Here is a 17,718-nt window from a genome sequence, read left to right as displayed (position 1 = left end):
ACAATAAACGCGATCGAAAGTTTTATGACCGCAAGGCCTGGACATTCTTGGGTAATAAGTTATTGCTGATCCTAATTTATGTACATAAATGGAAGTTATATTCCCATTCTGATCATTAGTCAACAGTTTGGGTTTTTTTTCTATGGTATACCTGATTACATAATTACAAAGATATTTTTAAATGAAAAAAATAAAATTTCCACATGTTTAACAATAATTCAGTAAATCATTATAATAATAAAAAAAAAATGATAAAAAATACATATATTCCTAGAATTGATATAAATCTACATCAGAAAAATTACAAACCATAAATTTGGGAAGTTAAAAATATAAAATGTTCGTGAGCATCAAAGGGGATTTTCCTAAATAGTACATTACCAATATCATGTAAGATTAACACCTTGTCGTAGCAGTCACCACTTGCTAATTCAATGACTAAAGAAATTTTTAGTATGTAATTCAAAGTAAAAAGAAACAAAATATTACTTAAATGAATGAAAGATGCTAGTCTTACAGATTTTCACTGAAAATGATTTGCATCAAAATTTACTCAATCATTTTTATGCAGTCCAAATTTCTTGTTGATTGAATCATGGACATCATTTAAAAAAGAAATCGTCTCTGAAAAATCATTGCCTATAGATACAAAATTCCACTTTTTTTCATTTCATAAAGTAGACCAGGCCAAGATGACACCATTATGTTTCAGTATAACATATATAATTGATTTATTTTAGATACTGGTGACCTAATGTCAGGAGGAAGATTGAAAGGAAAAACAAGTTTAAAAAAACAGTCAAGTAGCCGATCAAATAAGATGAAATCTAAAACTAAGTCTGAAAACCCAGCTAACCCTGATTCTGAGTTAGCATCTATAGGAGGAAGAGATACCTCATTATTCTTGTTCAGAGCCCTGGGCAAAATTCTCTACTGCAAAAGTAAGTTGTATATATAAACATTTGTTAAGAAGAGCCATCAAATTAAGAAAAGACATTATAATTGTGGTGTTTTTTTTTTCAAGTTGCACCATTGTAAACTACAAATTTCTTAAAATACTAGAAAAATTTAATGGTAAGGATATTATTACATGTATAATATTGTTGAGACCCGAAAATATGTTTGATTGCCCAAAAAGTTACATGGCCCATTCAGGAATATAAATTAAAAAAAATTGTCAATCTGAAATAAATTCCGTGAAAACAGCTTAACCGAATTCCACCAAACTTGCACAGATTCTTCTACAGGACATGAAATTGTGCACTTGCTAGTTTAATTTTTTATCTGAGTGATATTTTGGGTTTGAAATACAAAGACATGGATGTTGGCACATTGTCATTTATGCTTATATCATTTTGGACAGCAGGTGACACTTTTCTTTGGAAGACTTGCACATTTTTATACGACCGCAAAAAAATTTTGTGGTCGTATATTGGTATGACGTTGTTGGCGTCGTCGTCGTCGTCGTCATCCAAAGACACAATGGTTTTCGCACTCTAACTTTAGTTCAAGTGAATGGATCTCTATGAAATTTTACCATAAGGTTCAATACCACAAAAGGAAGGTTGGGATTGATTTTGGGGGTTATGGTACCAACAGTTAAGGAATTAGGGGCCAAAAAGGGGCCAAAAAGTCTATGGATCTTTCTGAAATTGTACTACAAGGTTCCATATCACAAAGGGAAAGCTGGAATTGAGTTTGGGGTAATTGCCCAAAACATATAGGAATAAGGGGCCAAAAAGGGGCAAAAAATAAGCATTTTTCTAGTTTCCAGACAATAACTTGTGTTCAAGTGTATGGATCTCTCTGAAATTGTACTGCAAGGTACCATACCACAAAGGGAAGGCTGGAATTGATTTTGGGGGTAATTGCCTCAAAATTTTAGGAATTAGGGACCGAAAAGGGGCAAAAAACAAGCATTTTTCTAGTTTCAGGACAATAACTTGTGTGTAAGTGTATGGATCTTTATGAAATTGTACTACAAGGTTCCATATCACAAAGGGAAGGCTGGGATTGAGATTGGGGGTTATGAATCATAAGGGGGTTCAAAAAATTGGGGGGGGGGGGGGGGGGGGGTTTTTCCATTTTTTTCCTTTAAAATTTTCCATTTTAAATTGGTTATTTCTGATTTATATATAAAAGCAAATAATAATGATATGGTTTGAATAGGTAAATTTAAAATTTTTAAGTTCTTAGACCACATTCATTCTGTGTCAGAAACCTATGCTGTGTCAAATATTTAATCACAATCAAAATTCAGTGCTGTATCAAGCTTGAATGTTGTGTCCATACTTGCCCCAACTGTTCAGGGTTCGAACTCTGCGGTCGTATCAAGCTGCGCCCAGCGGAGCATTTTATTTAGTCTTGCAATCAAATAACCAAAATATAAATATATATTATACTTTAACAGGAGATGATCCATCTAACTATTCAGACTTACCACGATTACCGTCCCATCTATCAGAACATGAAAGAGATCCATTAATAATTAACCCTGAGGTTTGTATTGTTTGTTTCAGTACACTCTTCAGACTTACCACGATTACCGTCCCATCTATCAGAACATGAAAGAGATCCATTAATAATTAACCCTGAGGTTTGTATTGTTTGGTTCAGTACACTATTCAGACTTACCACGATTACCGTCCCATCTATCAGAACATGAAAGAGATCCCTTGATAATTAACCCTGAGGTTTGTATTGTTTGTTTCAGTACACTCTTCAGACTTACCACGATTACCACCCCATCTATCAGAACATGAAAGGGATCCCTTAATAATTAACCCTGAGGTTTGTATTGTTTGTTTCAGTACACTATTCAGACTTACCACGATTACCACCCCATCTATCAGAACATGAAAGAGATCCATTAATAATTAACCCTGAGGTTTGTATTGTTTGGTTCAATACACTATTTAGACTTACCATGATTACCGCTCCATCTATCAGAACATGAAAGAGATCCATTAATAATTAACCCTGAGGTTTGTATTGTTTGGTTCAGTACACTATTCAGACTTACCACGATTACCGCCCCATCTATCAGAACATGAAAGAGATCCATTAATGATTAACCCTGAGGTTTGTATTGTTTGGTTCAATACACTACTGTGGATTCATTATTATTCGTTGGATACCAATTTCCGTGGATTTCGTGGGTACATGTAAACCACGAAATTCAATGTTCAACGAATTACATATTTTCAATAAGGGTTTATGAAGACTTTTGCAAAACCACAAAATCAAATATCCACGAAAAGGCAAGTTTTCCGCAATCCACGAAAATTGGTACCCACGAAAATAAGTGAATCCACAGTATTTAGACTTACCATGATTACCGCTCCATCTATCAGAACATGAAAGAGATCCATTGATAATTAACCCTGAGGTTTGTATTGTTTGGTTCAGTACACTATTCAGACTTACCACGATTACCGCCCCATCTATCAGAACATGAAAGAGATCCATTAATGATTAACCCTGAGGTTTGTATTACTTGCTCTGTAGGTTCAGTAAACTATTATTTATTGAAAGTATTCATATTTTATGTTACGTTATGGTAAATACTAATATCTGGTAAATGTTACCATAGAAAATTGAATCAGCAAATTAAATAAGAGACTATGTATAGACTTGTGAGATCTTTCAGCTGAATAACAAGCTTTAGTTGGATTTTACATCTTAAATGATTCTTTACAATCATGTCTAATATGAATTAGTTATATGCATACCTTTGGTCATGATCTCTATATGAAGTATCATTGATATATTGGCCTTGTTCTAAAGAAGAGGGTATACTGGTTTACTTCTGTCAATAAGTCCCATGAAATTTCTGTCATTGTTCTCAGGAACTACAGATCTGAAATTTATCAAGCTTCATGTGAAAATGCTATACTGCTTGGTGTGTTTTCATCCATCGTTCATCATCTTCATAGCGAGCAATACTTAAAATGGGGTACCTTTATTGAGCTCACAGTACATCGAAAGTGAAGCTCTAAGTTGCCCAGAGTATAGAAAAGCATAACTTCAACAGAGACTATGAAAATCTGCCTTCAACATCAAAGTCCATTAATGACAAAAACATTCAGATGCCCTTTTTTTATCTCAATCAGTGGAATAACAACATTGAGTAAAAGTCAGCTAAAAAGGGACTTTACTATATAATACCTGTTTAATGTGGCTAAGATTTCAGGCACTTTAATTTACTCTATAATACCTGTTTTATGTGGCTAAGATTTGTTCAGAGTTAATTCCCTTTGCAGGATGTTGTTGAGAAGTCCCATTTATCTGGAGAGTACTTTACAGCATATCTACACCAAAATTATTTAGAATTTTATACAAATATTGAAGACTTGGTCAGATCTACAGAATATCTCAGTGATGCAGATTATCTTACCATAGACTGGGCAGTAAGTTATGATTCTCTTAAATCCAAGAATAACTTAAGTCTAATAGAATACTGTAAATTCAGAAATTATTGTGAGGTTTTTATTAATGCAAATAATGCTACTTGGTTATAATTGCAATAATAAGAACTTGCATTCTGATATTTGATACATATATCTGTATGCAGATTTTCCTGAAATTGCAATAATTAAATTCCCTTTTTTGTCTATTCTTCAAAGTTGCAATAATAAATGCACGCAACATTGCTGAATTATAAGTATCTCAATTCTTGTTAAACAGCATAGAGTTTTATGGTTATAATTTTACATGCTAACAGAAAAAATAATGAAAGCTCAGTATACGGTCATTTCATGATAATGCAACAGCTTAGTGTTTGTTTTTTAATAAAACACACCATTTTGTTGAACACCTAAATTCGTGGTTCACAAACCCACAAAAAGCCAAGAAAATGAATACCTAATAATAATAATGAATCCAAAGTTCATTAACACCAATACATACACACCTATACCACGAGCTATGGAGATTATTCAAATTCAATACCTAATTCTGTTTGTAAATTTCAATAATTAAAACAGTTGTAATATACCTATAAAATTTATAGTCCAGATCAGTGCTACAAGAGTATGCAGCTTCAGTAGCTACAAGGGGAATAATCCATTGTAATTCATCTCGCAGTAAACATGATGCTGCAAGTTCAGGGCTTGGATGGCGGCCACTTAATAAACCTCAGTGGTACACAGCAAATAAAACGGTAAGTGAGTTAAATGAAATATTTATCATTTGAGCAGGAACTTCTGACTGTTGTGGTGCACCTTACGGGTTTATTTTGCTCAATCTTTAGCTTTTTATGTACTGATAGTGTTTTGTAGACTGTTGTGGTGCACCTTACGGGTTTATTTTGCTCAATCTTTAGCTTTTTATGTACTGATAGTGTTTTGTAGACTGTTGTGGTGCACCTTACAGGTTTATTTTGCTCAATCTTTAGCTTTTTATGTACTGGTAGTGTTTTGTAGACTGTTGTGGTGCACCTTACAGGTTTATTTTGCTCAATCTTTAGCTTTTTATGTACTGGTAGTGTTTTGTAGACTGTTGTGGTGCACCTTACGGGTTTATTTTGCTCAATCTTTAGCTTTTTATGTACTGATAGTGTTTTGTAGACTGTTGTGGTGCACCTTACAGGTTTATTTTGCTCAATCTTTAGCTTTTTATGTACTGGTAATGTTTTGTAGACTGTTGTTTGTCTATTTGTCTTTTTTCTTTTTTGCCATGGTATTCTGGGTTTCCTTCAATCAGGGATTTTGATTGCTTAGTCTCTCTGCATCAGAAATAAGTTCTGTTATGGTTAAAGCCAACTTTTATTTATCTTATGATTAACTCATAAGTCAATCAATCAAATTACTGGATTTGGTGTTTTGAGCACAAATTTTGTACTCCCATTATTGAGTAAAATTTTATGATTTTTAGTCTCCAGTTATTCTACAAAAGATATTTCTTCTTTTTATTATGCCAAACCTGGCATAGTAAGGGCCATTATGTTTTCTGTTCAGTGTGATAGTCTGTCTGATCACCTGTCCATCCCTTATAATGTGATAGTTCTGATTTTAGGTAGTTTAAAGTATTAGTTTATGGTAGCTAACCATGAAGTTGTGGACATCAACTTGAAACTTTGACCCAGATTAAAGGTCTTACTGAACAAGTTAATGTAATAGTGCAAGTGAAGCGTAGTCTAGAGTTCATTTATTTCCATGACTATTTTCAAATGTAAGCATATGGTACCATATTAACAAGAGATGATGCAATTATAATTTCAGTTTCATTTGATTGATATAGAATGTAAAATTTGTTATTTGATTGATGTTGCTTAAGGGTATATCTTGGAGAATTGATATAAATGTCACAAATTAAAATTTAATGACAAAATATAAAACGATTTGGACAAATCTTTTAACATGAAAAAATACAAATTATTATTAATTTAGTATTTCTTGATTGGTATCAATAGATAGAAAACAGCTTTAAACAAAGCTTTATCCAGTTTGAATTAAATAGCAAAGTTTTTTTAATTATTATTTTAACCAAATATTTGTAACTAATTTAGCTATGTTAATTTCATGCAATGATAGACCCTATTGTTCACAATGATAAAAATTGGGTAACAAATTAGATATGTTACTAACAATATTATTATATCAAACTTTTGGTTTTTTAAATTTTAATTGAAGGCAAGACAGAATTCAGAGTCGTGCAGAAGTCTTTTTAAAAGTACTTGTAAGTATATTTTTGAAATCTTATTGACGAATCATTTCTGGATAATTCCTTTGATTGCCCCCCAAGTTTGTTGAGGTTAGTAAAGACTGTTGTACTAATGTATTGTCTGGCAATGTGTGACAGTATTATTTGAAAGACAAATATGTGTCGACAAGAATAACCAAAGTGGCAATTATAGAATATCAAGAAGAATACCTCAGGTTGATGTCGGAGACTGTCTTAATCTTTATGTAAGGTGTCAGTTCATAAGGTCATTGAAGAAGACGTTGCAGTATCTTTTAAGATTATTATTAGTAATAAAGTTGAATTTTATTTAAAAATATATATTCCTGGTATTTCTTTTGTCCCATGTACATCTCTGCCACATCTGCCCACAATACTGACTTTCTTCTGCTATACATAAAATGATACTCTATAGTTTGATTTTCATAATTTAATAAATGTTGCAATAGTTCATTTGAGAACCTTTAGATTTCAGTAAACTGACCTAAGTTCTGGTTTGAAAGATCAAATAATTAGTTAGATTGTAGAAATAGGTCACTGTGATTTAGACTATATTCTTTATTTTCAGGTCATGGTTGTCCCCCTGTAGTATTACAAACAGAGATTCTTCCTTTCTTAGCACAAATAAATATACCATTACATAATCCTGGTGAGTTTTACATCTTCCTTTCTTAGCATAAATAAATATACCATTACATAGTCCTGGTGAGTTTTACATCTTCCTTTCTTAGCACAAATAAATATACCATTACATAGTCCTGGTGAGTTTTACATCTTCCTTTCTTAGCACAAATAAATATACCATTACATAGTCCTGGTGAGTTTTACATCTTCCTTTCTTAGCACAAATAAATATACCATTACATAGTCCTGGTTAGTTTCACATCTTCCTTTCTTAGCACAAATAAATATACCATTACATAGTCCTGGTGAGTTTTACATCTTCCTTTCTTAGCACAAATAAATATACCATTACATAGTCCTGGTGAGTTTTACATCTTCCTTTCTTAGCACAAATAAATATACCATTACATAGTCCTGGTTAGTTTCACATCTTCCTTTCTTAGCACAAATAAATATACCATTACATAGTCCTGGTGAGTTTTACATCTTCCTTTCTTAGCACAAATAAATATACAATTACATAATCCTGGTGAGTTTTACTAACTGTGATGTGACTGTAAATAACTGTGAAATAAATCTTTCAGAAATATCATATCAATAACTAGAAATATGAATGTCAGTACATTGTTTAGTACTTCAATTGAAAGGATTTTTGGTAATGGAAAGTGGACTTGAATCAGCTTCCTTCTGTTCAGATCTATTTCTTTACAGTTGAATGCTTCATTTAATTGGAAATTACTGATTTAAATGTTAGTATTTTGTGATAACTGTTTTCCTTGAGCATAGAAGCAGTCTTTTGATATATTGATGTGTTGTTTTAACTATGTCAAATAATGTTTGTAAACAATTATTTCTCATAATCATAAATACAATAAAATCATTATGGCAAGGGTCTGGAAACAGTCATATTTCCCAGACATGATCAATTCTTAAAGAGCCACTATCAAAATTTTGGGATTTAGGTCAATTGAGCCTAAAATATAAATTTTTAATAGCATAAACACTTAAAAGGGCCATAAAAAAACTTCAAAAGTTGTGAAAGTTGAAATCTTAATTTTTGGTATTATTACAAAATTTATCTGCTTTAATTTATTATAATATGCACAATAAAACAGTTGCATTATTTTTATTATAATAATGTAACTAAAAGGTCAGTTGTTTTTGGTAGATGTTTGTTCGTGCTGTTGTTATTTTGTTGAAGTTGAGGGTTTTTTTCTCCTCTTTTTAGTGAGTGGGGTGTTATTTTTGTATTTATTGTACTGTAAATTCAGAAATTATTGCTTGCATTTATTGTTGCGATTTTGTCATTTTAGACTAAATGCAATTTAAATTTTTGCGATATTGAGAAAAATCCTTTTTTTAATTCATATAAAAATTTTAAAATGCGAGTTTAAATTATTGCGATTATAACCCTGTCGCATTTTTCGCAATAATAAAAACATCGCAATAATTTCTGAATTTACAGTATCATGAATGTTCAAATAAGATGTTTATTTTATAAACCTTTATGTAAACTGCTAACCCCAAAAAATGAAGCAGACAATTTTAACCAATATGGTCAATTTTAAGGTGTAAACAGTTGAGTGACACACATAATTGGTGGTGTTCTTTTTTCAGGTCAGTTTTCATGTTTACAAGAAATATGCAGATTCTCAAAAGTCAGACTATCTCTCAGGTAAGTTGTTCATTACAACTAACTTTTATACGCCTGTCAAAGACAGAAAGTATTATGGTATACCAATGTCTTTCCTTCCCTCAACACATCATAAGATAACTCAAATTCTCTTTAACCAATTCTCACATAACTTTAAAACAACATTAGAATTGACTGAAGAAAGCTCCCTTTTTATTAGCTCACCTGGCCCAAAGGGCCAAGTGAGCTTTTCTCAGCACTTCTTGTCTGTCGTCCATCGTTGTCATCCGTTAACTTTTACAAAAATCTTCTCTAAATCTGCTGGACCAAATTTAACCAAACTTGGCCACAATCATCATTAGGGTATATAGTTTTAAAAATGTGTCTGATGACAAGGCTGCCAACCAAGATGGCTGACATGGCTAAAAATAGAACATAGGGGTAAAATGCAAGTTTTGTCTTATATTTTGAAAAACATAATAAATAGAGAAAATCTGACAGGGCAAAAATGTTTAGTATGATGAGCTCTACCAATTGTCCTATTACGTCAACACTGTTAGGGGACTTCTTATATGAGTTTATTTTACCATTTTTTTCATTTTTGCCTATTATCTTGAAAACTATAATAGATAAAGAAGAAACTTTAAAATGCAAAAATGATCAGCAAGACAAGATCTACAAATAAGTCCCCCCATGATCAAAATCGTCAGTCGACTCCTTATTAGAGTTATTGCCCTTTGATGGCATTTTTAACCAATTTTTTGCATTTTTGCCTTATATCTTAAAAATTTTAATAGATAGATAAAAAATTGAATAAGCAAAAATGATCAGCAAGACAAGATTTACAATAAGACAATATGGAGGAAATTGTTTGACGACTCCTTAGTGGAGTTTTTTCCTTTTAATGTCAATTTTTACCATTTTTTTTGCGTTTTGCAATATATGATTAAAATTGTAATAGATAAAAAGAAACTTTAAATAACAAAAATGATCAGCAAGGCAAGATCTACAAACATATCAAATTTTGCCGATATAGTTAGTAGACTGCCACTCTTTATTGTAGTGATTGCCCTTAAATGAGGATTTTTTTTTACCCTCTTTTGTGTTTTGAGCAAAAACTAAAGAAGATAGAGAGAAACTAAACAGACAAAACGATCACCAATACAAGATCAACATAATGTTTTTTTTGTCATGAATTCTATTCTTGTCTTCAATGAAAGTGTCCTTTGTTGAATATGTACATAGACATAGGTGAGTGACTACATTTAAGGCAATTTTTCACAGATAGGCACTTTTGTGTTCATTGTCATTATTTTTTCCAAAAAAATCTACCCTTCTGAAACTACTCTACCAATCTGGACTAAACTTGTCCATAGTCTTTTTCAAAAACTGTGTTGAATATGCAATTCCCCTTTATCATAAAGATAATAAGTTACAGAGAGAAAAATTATCACCTAAAAACTATCCATAAGGCATGATCTGTCATTCATTTCAATGGTCAAAAATCATTAATCAACTAATAATTGGAGTTAATGCCCTTACATAAAAATATCTGGCACCAGTCGATTGAATTTCTGTGGCCCCGCCGTAGACAACAGCGGCATTAAGTGTTACCCTTGACTGTCAGTCCTTCTGTCCATCTTTCTGTCCGTCCCATTTTCATTCCCCCCTCTAACTTAAGTTTGCCTCATGCAAATTCATACATAATGCTAAGAACCAAAAGTTGCAGACAGAGTTCGAATTTGGGCAGCATGTCACTTATCGTTCTAGAGTTATGCCCTTTATAACTTCTAAAATTAGAATTTTTTTTGTTTCCACACTCTAACTTAAGTTTTCCTCATTCAAATTTTATGAAACTCATACACAATGGCAAGAACCAAAATTTGCAGACAGTTCACATTTGGGCAGTGAGTCATTTACTGTTCTAGAATTATGCCCCTTTTTTAACTTCGAAAATTGCAAAGCTTCAGGGGGAGCATTCGTGTCCTCAAACACATTGTTCTTTTATTTCAGAGAAGTGGTGACCCTTTGAAATTTAGATAAGCTGAAAATCAAATACTTTTCTCACTGAAATTTAATGAGATTAATGTCAATAGATATAAGAAGATGTGGTATGAGTGCCAATGAGACAACTCTCCATCCAAGTCTAACTTAAGTTTGCCTCATGCAAATTCATACATAATGCTAAGAACCAAAAGTTGCAGACAGAGTTCGAATTTGGGCAGCATGTCACTTATCGTTCTAGAGTTATGCTCTTTATAACTTCTAAAATTAGAATTTTTTTTGTTTCCACACTCTAACTTAAGTTTTCCTCATTCAAATTTTATGAAACTCATACACAATGGCAAGAACCAAAATTTGCAGACAGTTCACATTTGGGCAGTGAGTCATTTACTGTTCTAGAATTATGCCCCTTTTTTAACTTCGAAAATTGCAAAGCTTCAGGGGGAGCATTCGTGTCCTCAAACACATTGTTCTTTTATTTCAGAGAAGTGGTGACCCTTTGAAATTTAGATAAGCTGAAAATCAAATACTTTTCTCACTGAAATTTAATGAGATTAATGTCAATAGATATAAGAAGATGTGGTATGAGTGCCAATGAGACAACTCTCCATCCAAGTCAAAATTTATAAAAGTAAACCATTATAGGTCAAAGTACGGTCTTCAACACGGAGCCTTGGCTTACACCGAACAGCAAGCTATAAAGGGCCCCAAAAATGTTTTAAAAATTTATAAATCAATGCACATCCATGATATTTACTGGAGTAATGCACTTGAAAATATAAGTGATATGGAAACTTTCAGTAAAATGGAGGGTGCCTCTGGCTACTCTATTAATCTGTAGCAATGTTCAATGTTAAGGTTATTCTTCACATTTAATTTTACCAAACAATATGAGTAAAATTGTCATTTTTTGTCAAATATGTCAAATTTTAACATGCTTATAATGCCACATTGACATCTCAGATAAAATTTCTGTACTAAAGTGACCAGACTATATCATCCAATTTATTAATCATCAAGATTAACAGGATTTTGCAAGAATAGATTAAGAAGAATTATACTTCTAGCATTTTAAGTTCAGGTGCTGTATAGTAGCTCTTATCACATCTGATCTTTTACAGTTCTCACACATATTTCTGATAATTTATAATACTGAAATATTGAATGTTAAGGATTTATTTGAAGCGATACTTTAAAGTTAAGATTAAAGATTATTTATCCTTTGGGAAACATAATAAATAATTTAAAATATAGTTTGTTTTAAAGAGACATTTCTTATCTATGTTTTCACAACAGTAATGTGTCTTGAATGTCATTAAGTTTATTTTTTTTTACAATTTGATATGTGTTGTTTATTTCAACATAGACAAATTTTAATGTCATGAAAATCAGCTTCAAAAACTTATCTGTTTAGTCTTATCTTATGAGTTATCCAGTTATTTGAAGTTTATATACTTTTACTATCTACCATTAAAATATCACCTTTTATTGTCAATATTGATATTATTTAATAAATAAAGAGGGAGAAAAAAAACCAAATGTGATGGCCAAGATTATTTAAAAAGAAGTTGTTTCTTGTAACCTGTCAACCTGCACCTAGAGGCTGGGGATGAGGGCTTGCAGATGAAAGCATTTTTATTTTCAGTTTTGACCAAATTTTCTAAAAGAAATGTAGACATAAAAATGTAAGATAAAAATATACCAGTTTTATGGCTTTAAATTCTCTTCATTCCTTGACCAAAATCTTATTTAATTGGGACATCCATTGTAAATAATGAAAAATGAGTAAAAGGAGATGTTGCGTATAGGGGAAAGTGAATGCAGCCCAATGACACAAAAACATATTCTATTGAACATATGTCTCCTAATGAAAATCTAAAGAAATTGGGAATATAGTACCTAACTTTAGAAATATTTAATTGAGTTCTTGTGTACTGTCATCTAACTTTTAAATGACCTTACATAACCTTCAGCTAGTTTTTGGAGATAACGCTGTACTTTATACTCTACGTTCAATAATGTTTTATTGAAATAACTTTGAAGTTTGAAGTATTTGTTTTCTTACATACCTTTGAAAACAATAAATCTGACAATCATTTACATCTTAAGGAAAATTCAAATTGTAAATGTTGAGGTTTTACCTGCTTGAATTGTCTGTACTAATAAGAAAGTTTACATTGTGAAATATGTTTGCCAACTAGACCTGAAATTTTGATGTCAATACAGTCAATTGGGACTGCCTTGTGAGTAACTTTATTGGTGAGTTTTGGGCTTTCTCTTTGTTAATTTTGTATGTGTTTGACCTTCATGATTAAAATATAGTTGTTATTATCCAGCAATCTAATTTAGCAACTTTACTTGCAGTAAATGTGATCAGTACTATTGTGCAAAAATATGTCCCCAGGGACAAAACATTAATGCTAACTAGGTATAAATACCAGTGAAAGAGTCTTGTTATTACAGAGTTGTTGAAATCTATTTTGAGTTTGTTTGTCCTAGTGACTTATGTATCATTTTCTATAGTTATGTTTAGTATAAATAACTCCAGATTTTTGGTGTTCCTTGTCAAAATTTGCCAGAAATTACCCATGAATTTTGACATCTCTGTTTTTAGAATTATTGATCTAGGCAGATACTAACTACCATGTAATTAACTGATATCTTGTAGATCTGAAAAATTGGATGAGAAAGATGTTGAACAAGACACAGATGATGAGGATGCTTCTTCAGTGGTTCCTTTCTCAACAAACATAACCACAGATAATGATGATGTCATAACCAATAGCCAATCAAAAATCAATACTTCACAGGAAGAAGAGGAAGAATATGATATAGAGGAATTTGATGACTTTTAAATGTTTATAGTAAACAAAATAGACAATTGTTTGTTTCAATTAGAAAACATTTTCATGTTAAGATAAGAAGTTTTATCATCATTGTTCATTTGTTTATGAACCATGCAAAGCAAAAATGGATAAAAATTAAGGTTTCATAAGGATATTGAAGATACCCATACCTATTCTATCAAATTTCTGATCTTGTTTAATCTGAAAGGTAATCTTATTTTGAAGCAACTATTTGTTTGAATATTCAGATTACAGGCAGACAGCCCTATTTTAAGCATCAATGTAAAGTGTTGGAGTTTCTGGACTTTTGTAATTCAAAACTCAAAGGTCCACAAATAAACAGGTCCCAGACCTCGACCCACACTAATTTTAACCCCTGGATAAAATGCTTTATCATCATTAACGTTATGATTTAAAGTAAATGGGCAATGCCACTGCTTTTGTTTATACTTTGCAGGGCTTGTTGGATTTGAAAAGATAATTCGTTCATCAGTTTTATTTTCTTAAATATGTTTCAATGAAAAAAAATTATCGTTCAAAAATGTATAAATTAATTTATACTGAAATAGTCAATTCAGTTGACTATTTGTCAATTTTTCTTGCGTTCATTACAAAGGTATATCTGTTACAAGAATATTCATTTATAATATTTCAAAAAATAAAAGAGATAAATGCATTTATTCTTATTTCAAGTGAAAAATGCCAAAGTTGTGTGCAAAATCTTCAAAAAATCTGTGACATAACTTGACCTTAACAAATTCCACCATCATAAGCATTTTGTTATTCACCAAGAGTAATCCAATTTTTTAATAGTTTATCAAAAAAACTTATTTCACATTTATATGTACAATTGAAATTGTTGTAAATATTTTAATGATATAGTGCTATTCAAGACTGTGATATATATATATTTGAATCTCACCTTTTATTTTATTGTCAAAAGCCAACTACTCATTTACTCTCTTTTTAAAACAACTGTACCAGTTGAAACCACTTTTGACCAAATAATACCCTATAGAATTTTCTGGCTTCAAAATTATGTTGATAGTCCAGTTGACCACCAACTATTACAAAAAACAGAACATGGTGAAAATTGGGAAGCATAATTAACAAATTGAAATGATACATCCCTTTTATTGTGTATGACCTTAATCACCACCAAACATGGCTTCTATAGTTAATAATAATAGAAAATGTGACAAAAATTTGAAATATTGTGGAATAAGTCAATTGTAATGTTAGATAAATGATAGATTTATAATTGCCTTTAATAATAATAACCCAGTAAAAGTTTTGCATCTTCATTACTCAGTATAGAAACTTTCACAATGAATTCAATTTAAAATTCTGATCTTACCTATGTTTTTGTCAAATTTGTTTTTGTTGCAATAAAATAAATTAATTTTGAAAATAGTTTCTTGTATGAAATGTTAAATGTTACATAAAAAGGATTACAGGAATCAACAAAAATATTGGACAGCACAACAGACCAACCACCAACACCTGTGAACAAAAATAGACATACAAACAACAACGAACATCACATGGTCTTGATAGCCTGACTTGATACAAGCACAGAATAATGTAGGGTTGAACTAGTTGTACATGCACCCAGACCTTCTCTTAACGTATCATGAATGTAGTAAAACTTAAATACACAGTAAGAAAACCTGCACAGTGGAGCTACAAACATGGTGACCACTAACTTGAACAAGGCAAAAAAAAAAAAAAACAGCACATACTTTGGAAAGCAGAGTAATAATGTGCTCACTACTACAGGAAGCTAGCTAAGGTAGCTACAGCTTTTGATTGGGTACAGCTGGTCAAGAATACAAAAATATCAGAAACAACACTCCTAATATGTTATATGAAGTTTCATCATGATATTTAGAATATAAAACTGAATTATGAAATCGGCAGTATTTGTGAAAGGCCAGTAAGTAGGTAAAATCATCAGATCATCAAAATAGATAAACCATTTTAACTGAATAAGTGAGCATATCCCTACTGTAGCCTTTGCTGTGTACAAATGTAAGAAAATGTGCATTTTTTTCTCTAGCTGCTATTGATTTATTATCATTAGAGAGATTCTTGATATATTCTACATATGTCAGAATTTACTTCTTCACAAATTTATTTACTAAGGAACTAACACAAAATTAATTGTTGACTTACAAGACCCTCATGGATAGTCTCTTCTATTTAAAGTTCATATGTCATACAATTTGCCCATCTTATTAAATCATATATTGTAATGTGCATAGCTGACCTTGACTTTCTTAGTCAGTGCATAATGAAGTTTAATTATGATTTAATAACTTAACAGTCTGTTTTACATTACAAGGGATTAATCTAAGATAAAATGTTAGTATGCTAATCTAGTGGTGGCTAATGTGTAGTAAATTATTTGACTTCATATTTCAGAAAGAGACATAGGGATAATCCATATCTCTTTATATATGGATCCATTTGTGTACAGTACACTGAAGTTTCTGTTGTCCTTAACCCCATTCCAATGGCTCTGTGACTTCTTGACCTAACTAACTGATTGAAAAACTGAATACAGTTGGTTTGATCCTTTTTTTTTTTTTTTACTATTTTACAATGAGTTATAGTCAACTATATTTAGAATTAAAAATTGTGATATGGTGACATGAGGGAACAGACCATGACCTCATTTTCATGGATCAATGATTTGTGATAAGTTGACATGAGAGAACATACCTTGGCCTCATTTTCATTGATCAATGATTTGTGATGAGGTCAGTTTATCAATAAATGCAAGTATTTTGTCAACACCATTTGGTCTAAAGAAAGTTGTACATGTTGTTCTAGCATTGGCCATTTCATGACCTTGGCTGCATTTTCATGGTGTATTAATCATTTTAAGATTTTAGTGATTAGGTCAGTATCTTAGTTACTGTAAGGAACTAGGGATGTGTGTCTTTTCTATAGAATCATTTTAAGGTGTAAATGGTCACCTTACCATGACATATTCATAGTTCATTTATCAAAGTTAAATATTCATGTATAAATCATATTCTAGTTACTTTAAGCAGGAACATATATATTGACTAGATATATTGTTCCCAGCTTTAAGTAAAAGCACTTAAGGTCAACTATATATGGTATGTAACGTGAGGGTACCTATTTTGACAGTTTTTTCACCTACGTTTATTTATGATCCAGACAAAAGTTTCCATTCTGTGTTTATTTGGATGATGTATCCTTATTTACTATATAGCTCCACCAATTTAATTTTGAATCCATATTTAGTCATAGAAAATATGATTGAATCCACCTCCAAACGATCCATAATTCTGTTATGAGGAGTACCCAAATTGCACCCATGCTTAAATTCACATCTGTAAAAATCGAATAACTGATGTTTTGTTTTATTTCTCCAAATATTTAGAACAATTTGACAATAGTCGATGTTTTCTATTCATTTTATAAGAAATGGATGTCTGTAATACATTTTAATTGCTCCTTTTTAAAAGTTGGATTTTGTGGAGGTCGCATGGCCACATTTCAGTAATTTTTACTTTTTCTGGTGGATACTTCGTCTGTTGATATATACTGTGAACGTTTTGTGTATATTTAGATATATTTAGCTATGTTGAAAGACGGCCATAATGTCAAATCATAAAAATACAAATTGTTTAGTCTCTAGGAAAACTTGTAAGATTTCGGCTGCTATTTTTTCTTAATGTGTGCAATTTGGGTACCGTGACGTTAGTCAGGTGCACATGTGATTGTCTGTCATACAGACAGGCTCAATTGAAAATGATCCCGTTTTCATAGGTCATTGTTCAATGAGAATGTCAGTTTGTCATGTATTATAGAGACAACTATATTTGTTACAAGAAGCAAAAGGAAAGCATTTTCTTATGAAAGGAGACCAGATGTTTGGTCCTATGGGGCTGCTTT

At 31.4% G+C, this 17,718-nt stretch overlaps 1 protein-coding gene across 1 annotated transcript in view; it reads left to right on the top strand.

Moving 5' to 3' along the window:
* LOC127728258 (cell cycle checkpoint protein RAD17-like) overlaps positions 1-15,195 on the top strand; it is a 36,672-nt gene extending 21,477 nt beyond the window's left edge. The window contains exons 11-18 of the mRNA XM_052235546.1: positions 741-941; positions 2,411-2,499; positions 4,263-4,409; positions 5,012-5,161; positions 6,633-6,678; positions 7,250-7,330; positions 8,923-8,980; positions 13,611-15,195. Coding sequence (XP_052091506.1) covers positions 741-941; positions 2,411-2,499; positions 4,263-4,409; positions 5,012-5,161; positions 6,633-6,678; positions 7,250-7,330; positions 8,923-8,980; positions 13,611-13,797 — 959 coding nt within the window. The 3' untranslated portion in view covers positions 13,798-15,195. The remainder of the gene's footprint in view (positions 1-740; positions 942-2,410; positions 2,500-4,262; positions 4,410-5,011; positions 5,162-6,632; positions 6,679-7,249; positions 7,331-8,922; positions 8,981-13,610) is intronic.
* The last annotated feature ends 2,523 nt before the right edge of the window (positions 15,196-17,718 follow it).

The sequence above is a fragment of the Mytilus californianus genome, unplaced genomic scaffold, assembly GCF_021869535.1.
Source record: "Mytilus californianus isolate M0D057914Y unplaced genomic scaffold, xbMytCali1.0.p SCAF_1, whole genome shotgun sequence".
Classification (NCBI taxonomy): Eukaryota; Metazoa; Mollusca; class Bivalvia; order Mytilida; family Mytilidae; genus Mytilus; species Mytilus californianus.
This window is presented reverse-complemented; position numbering and strand designations above follow the sequence as displayed.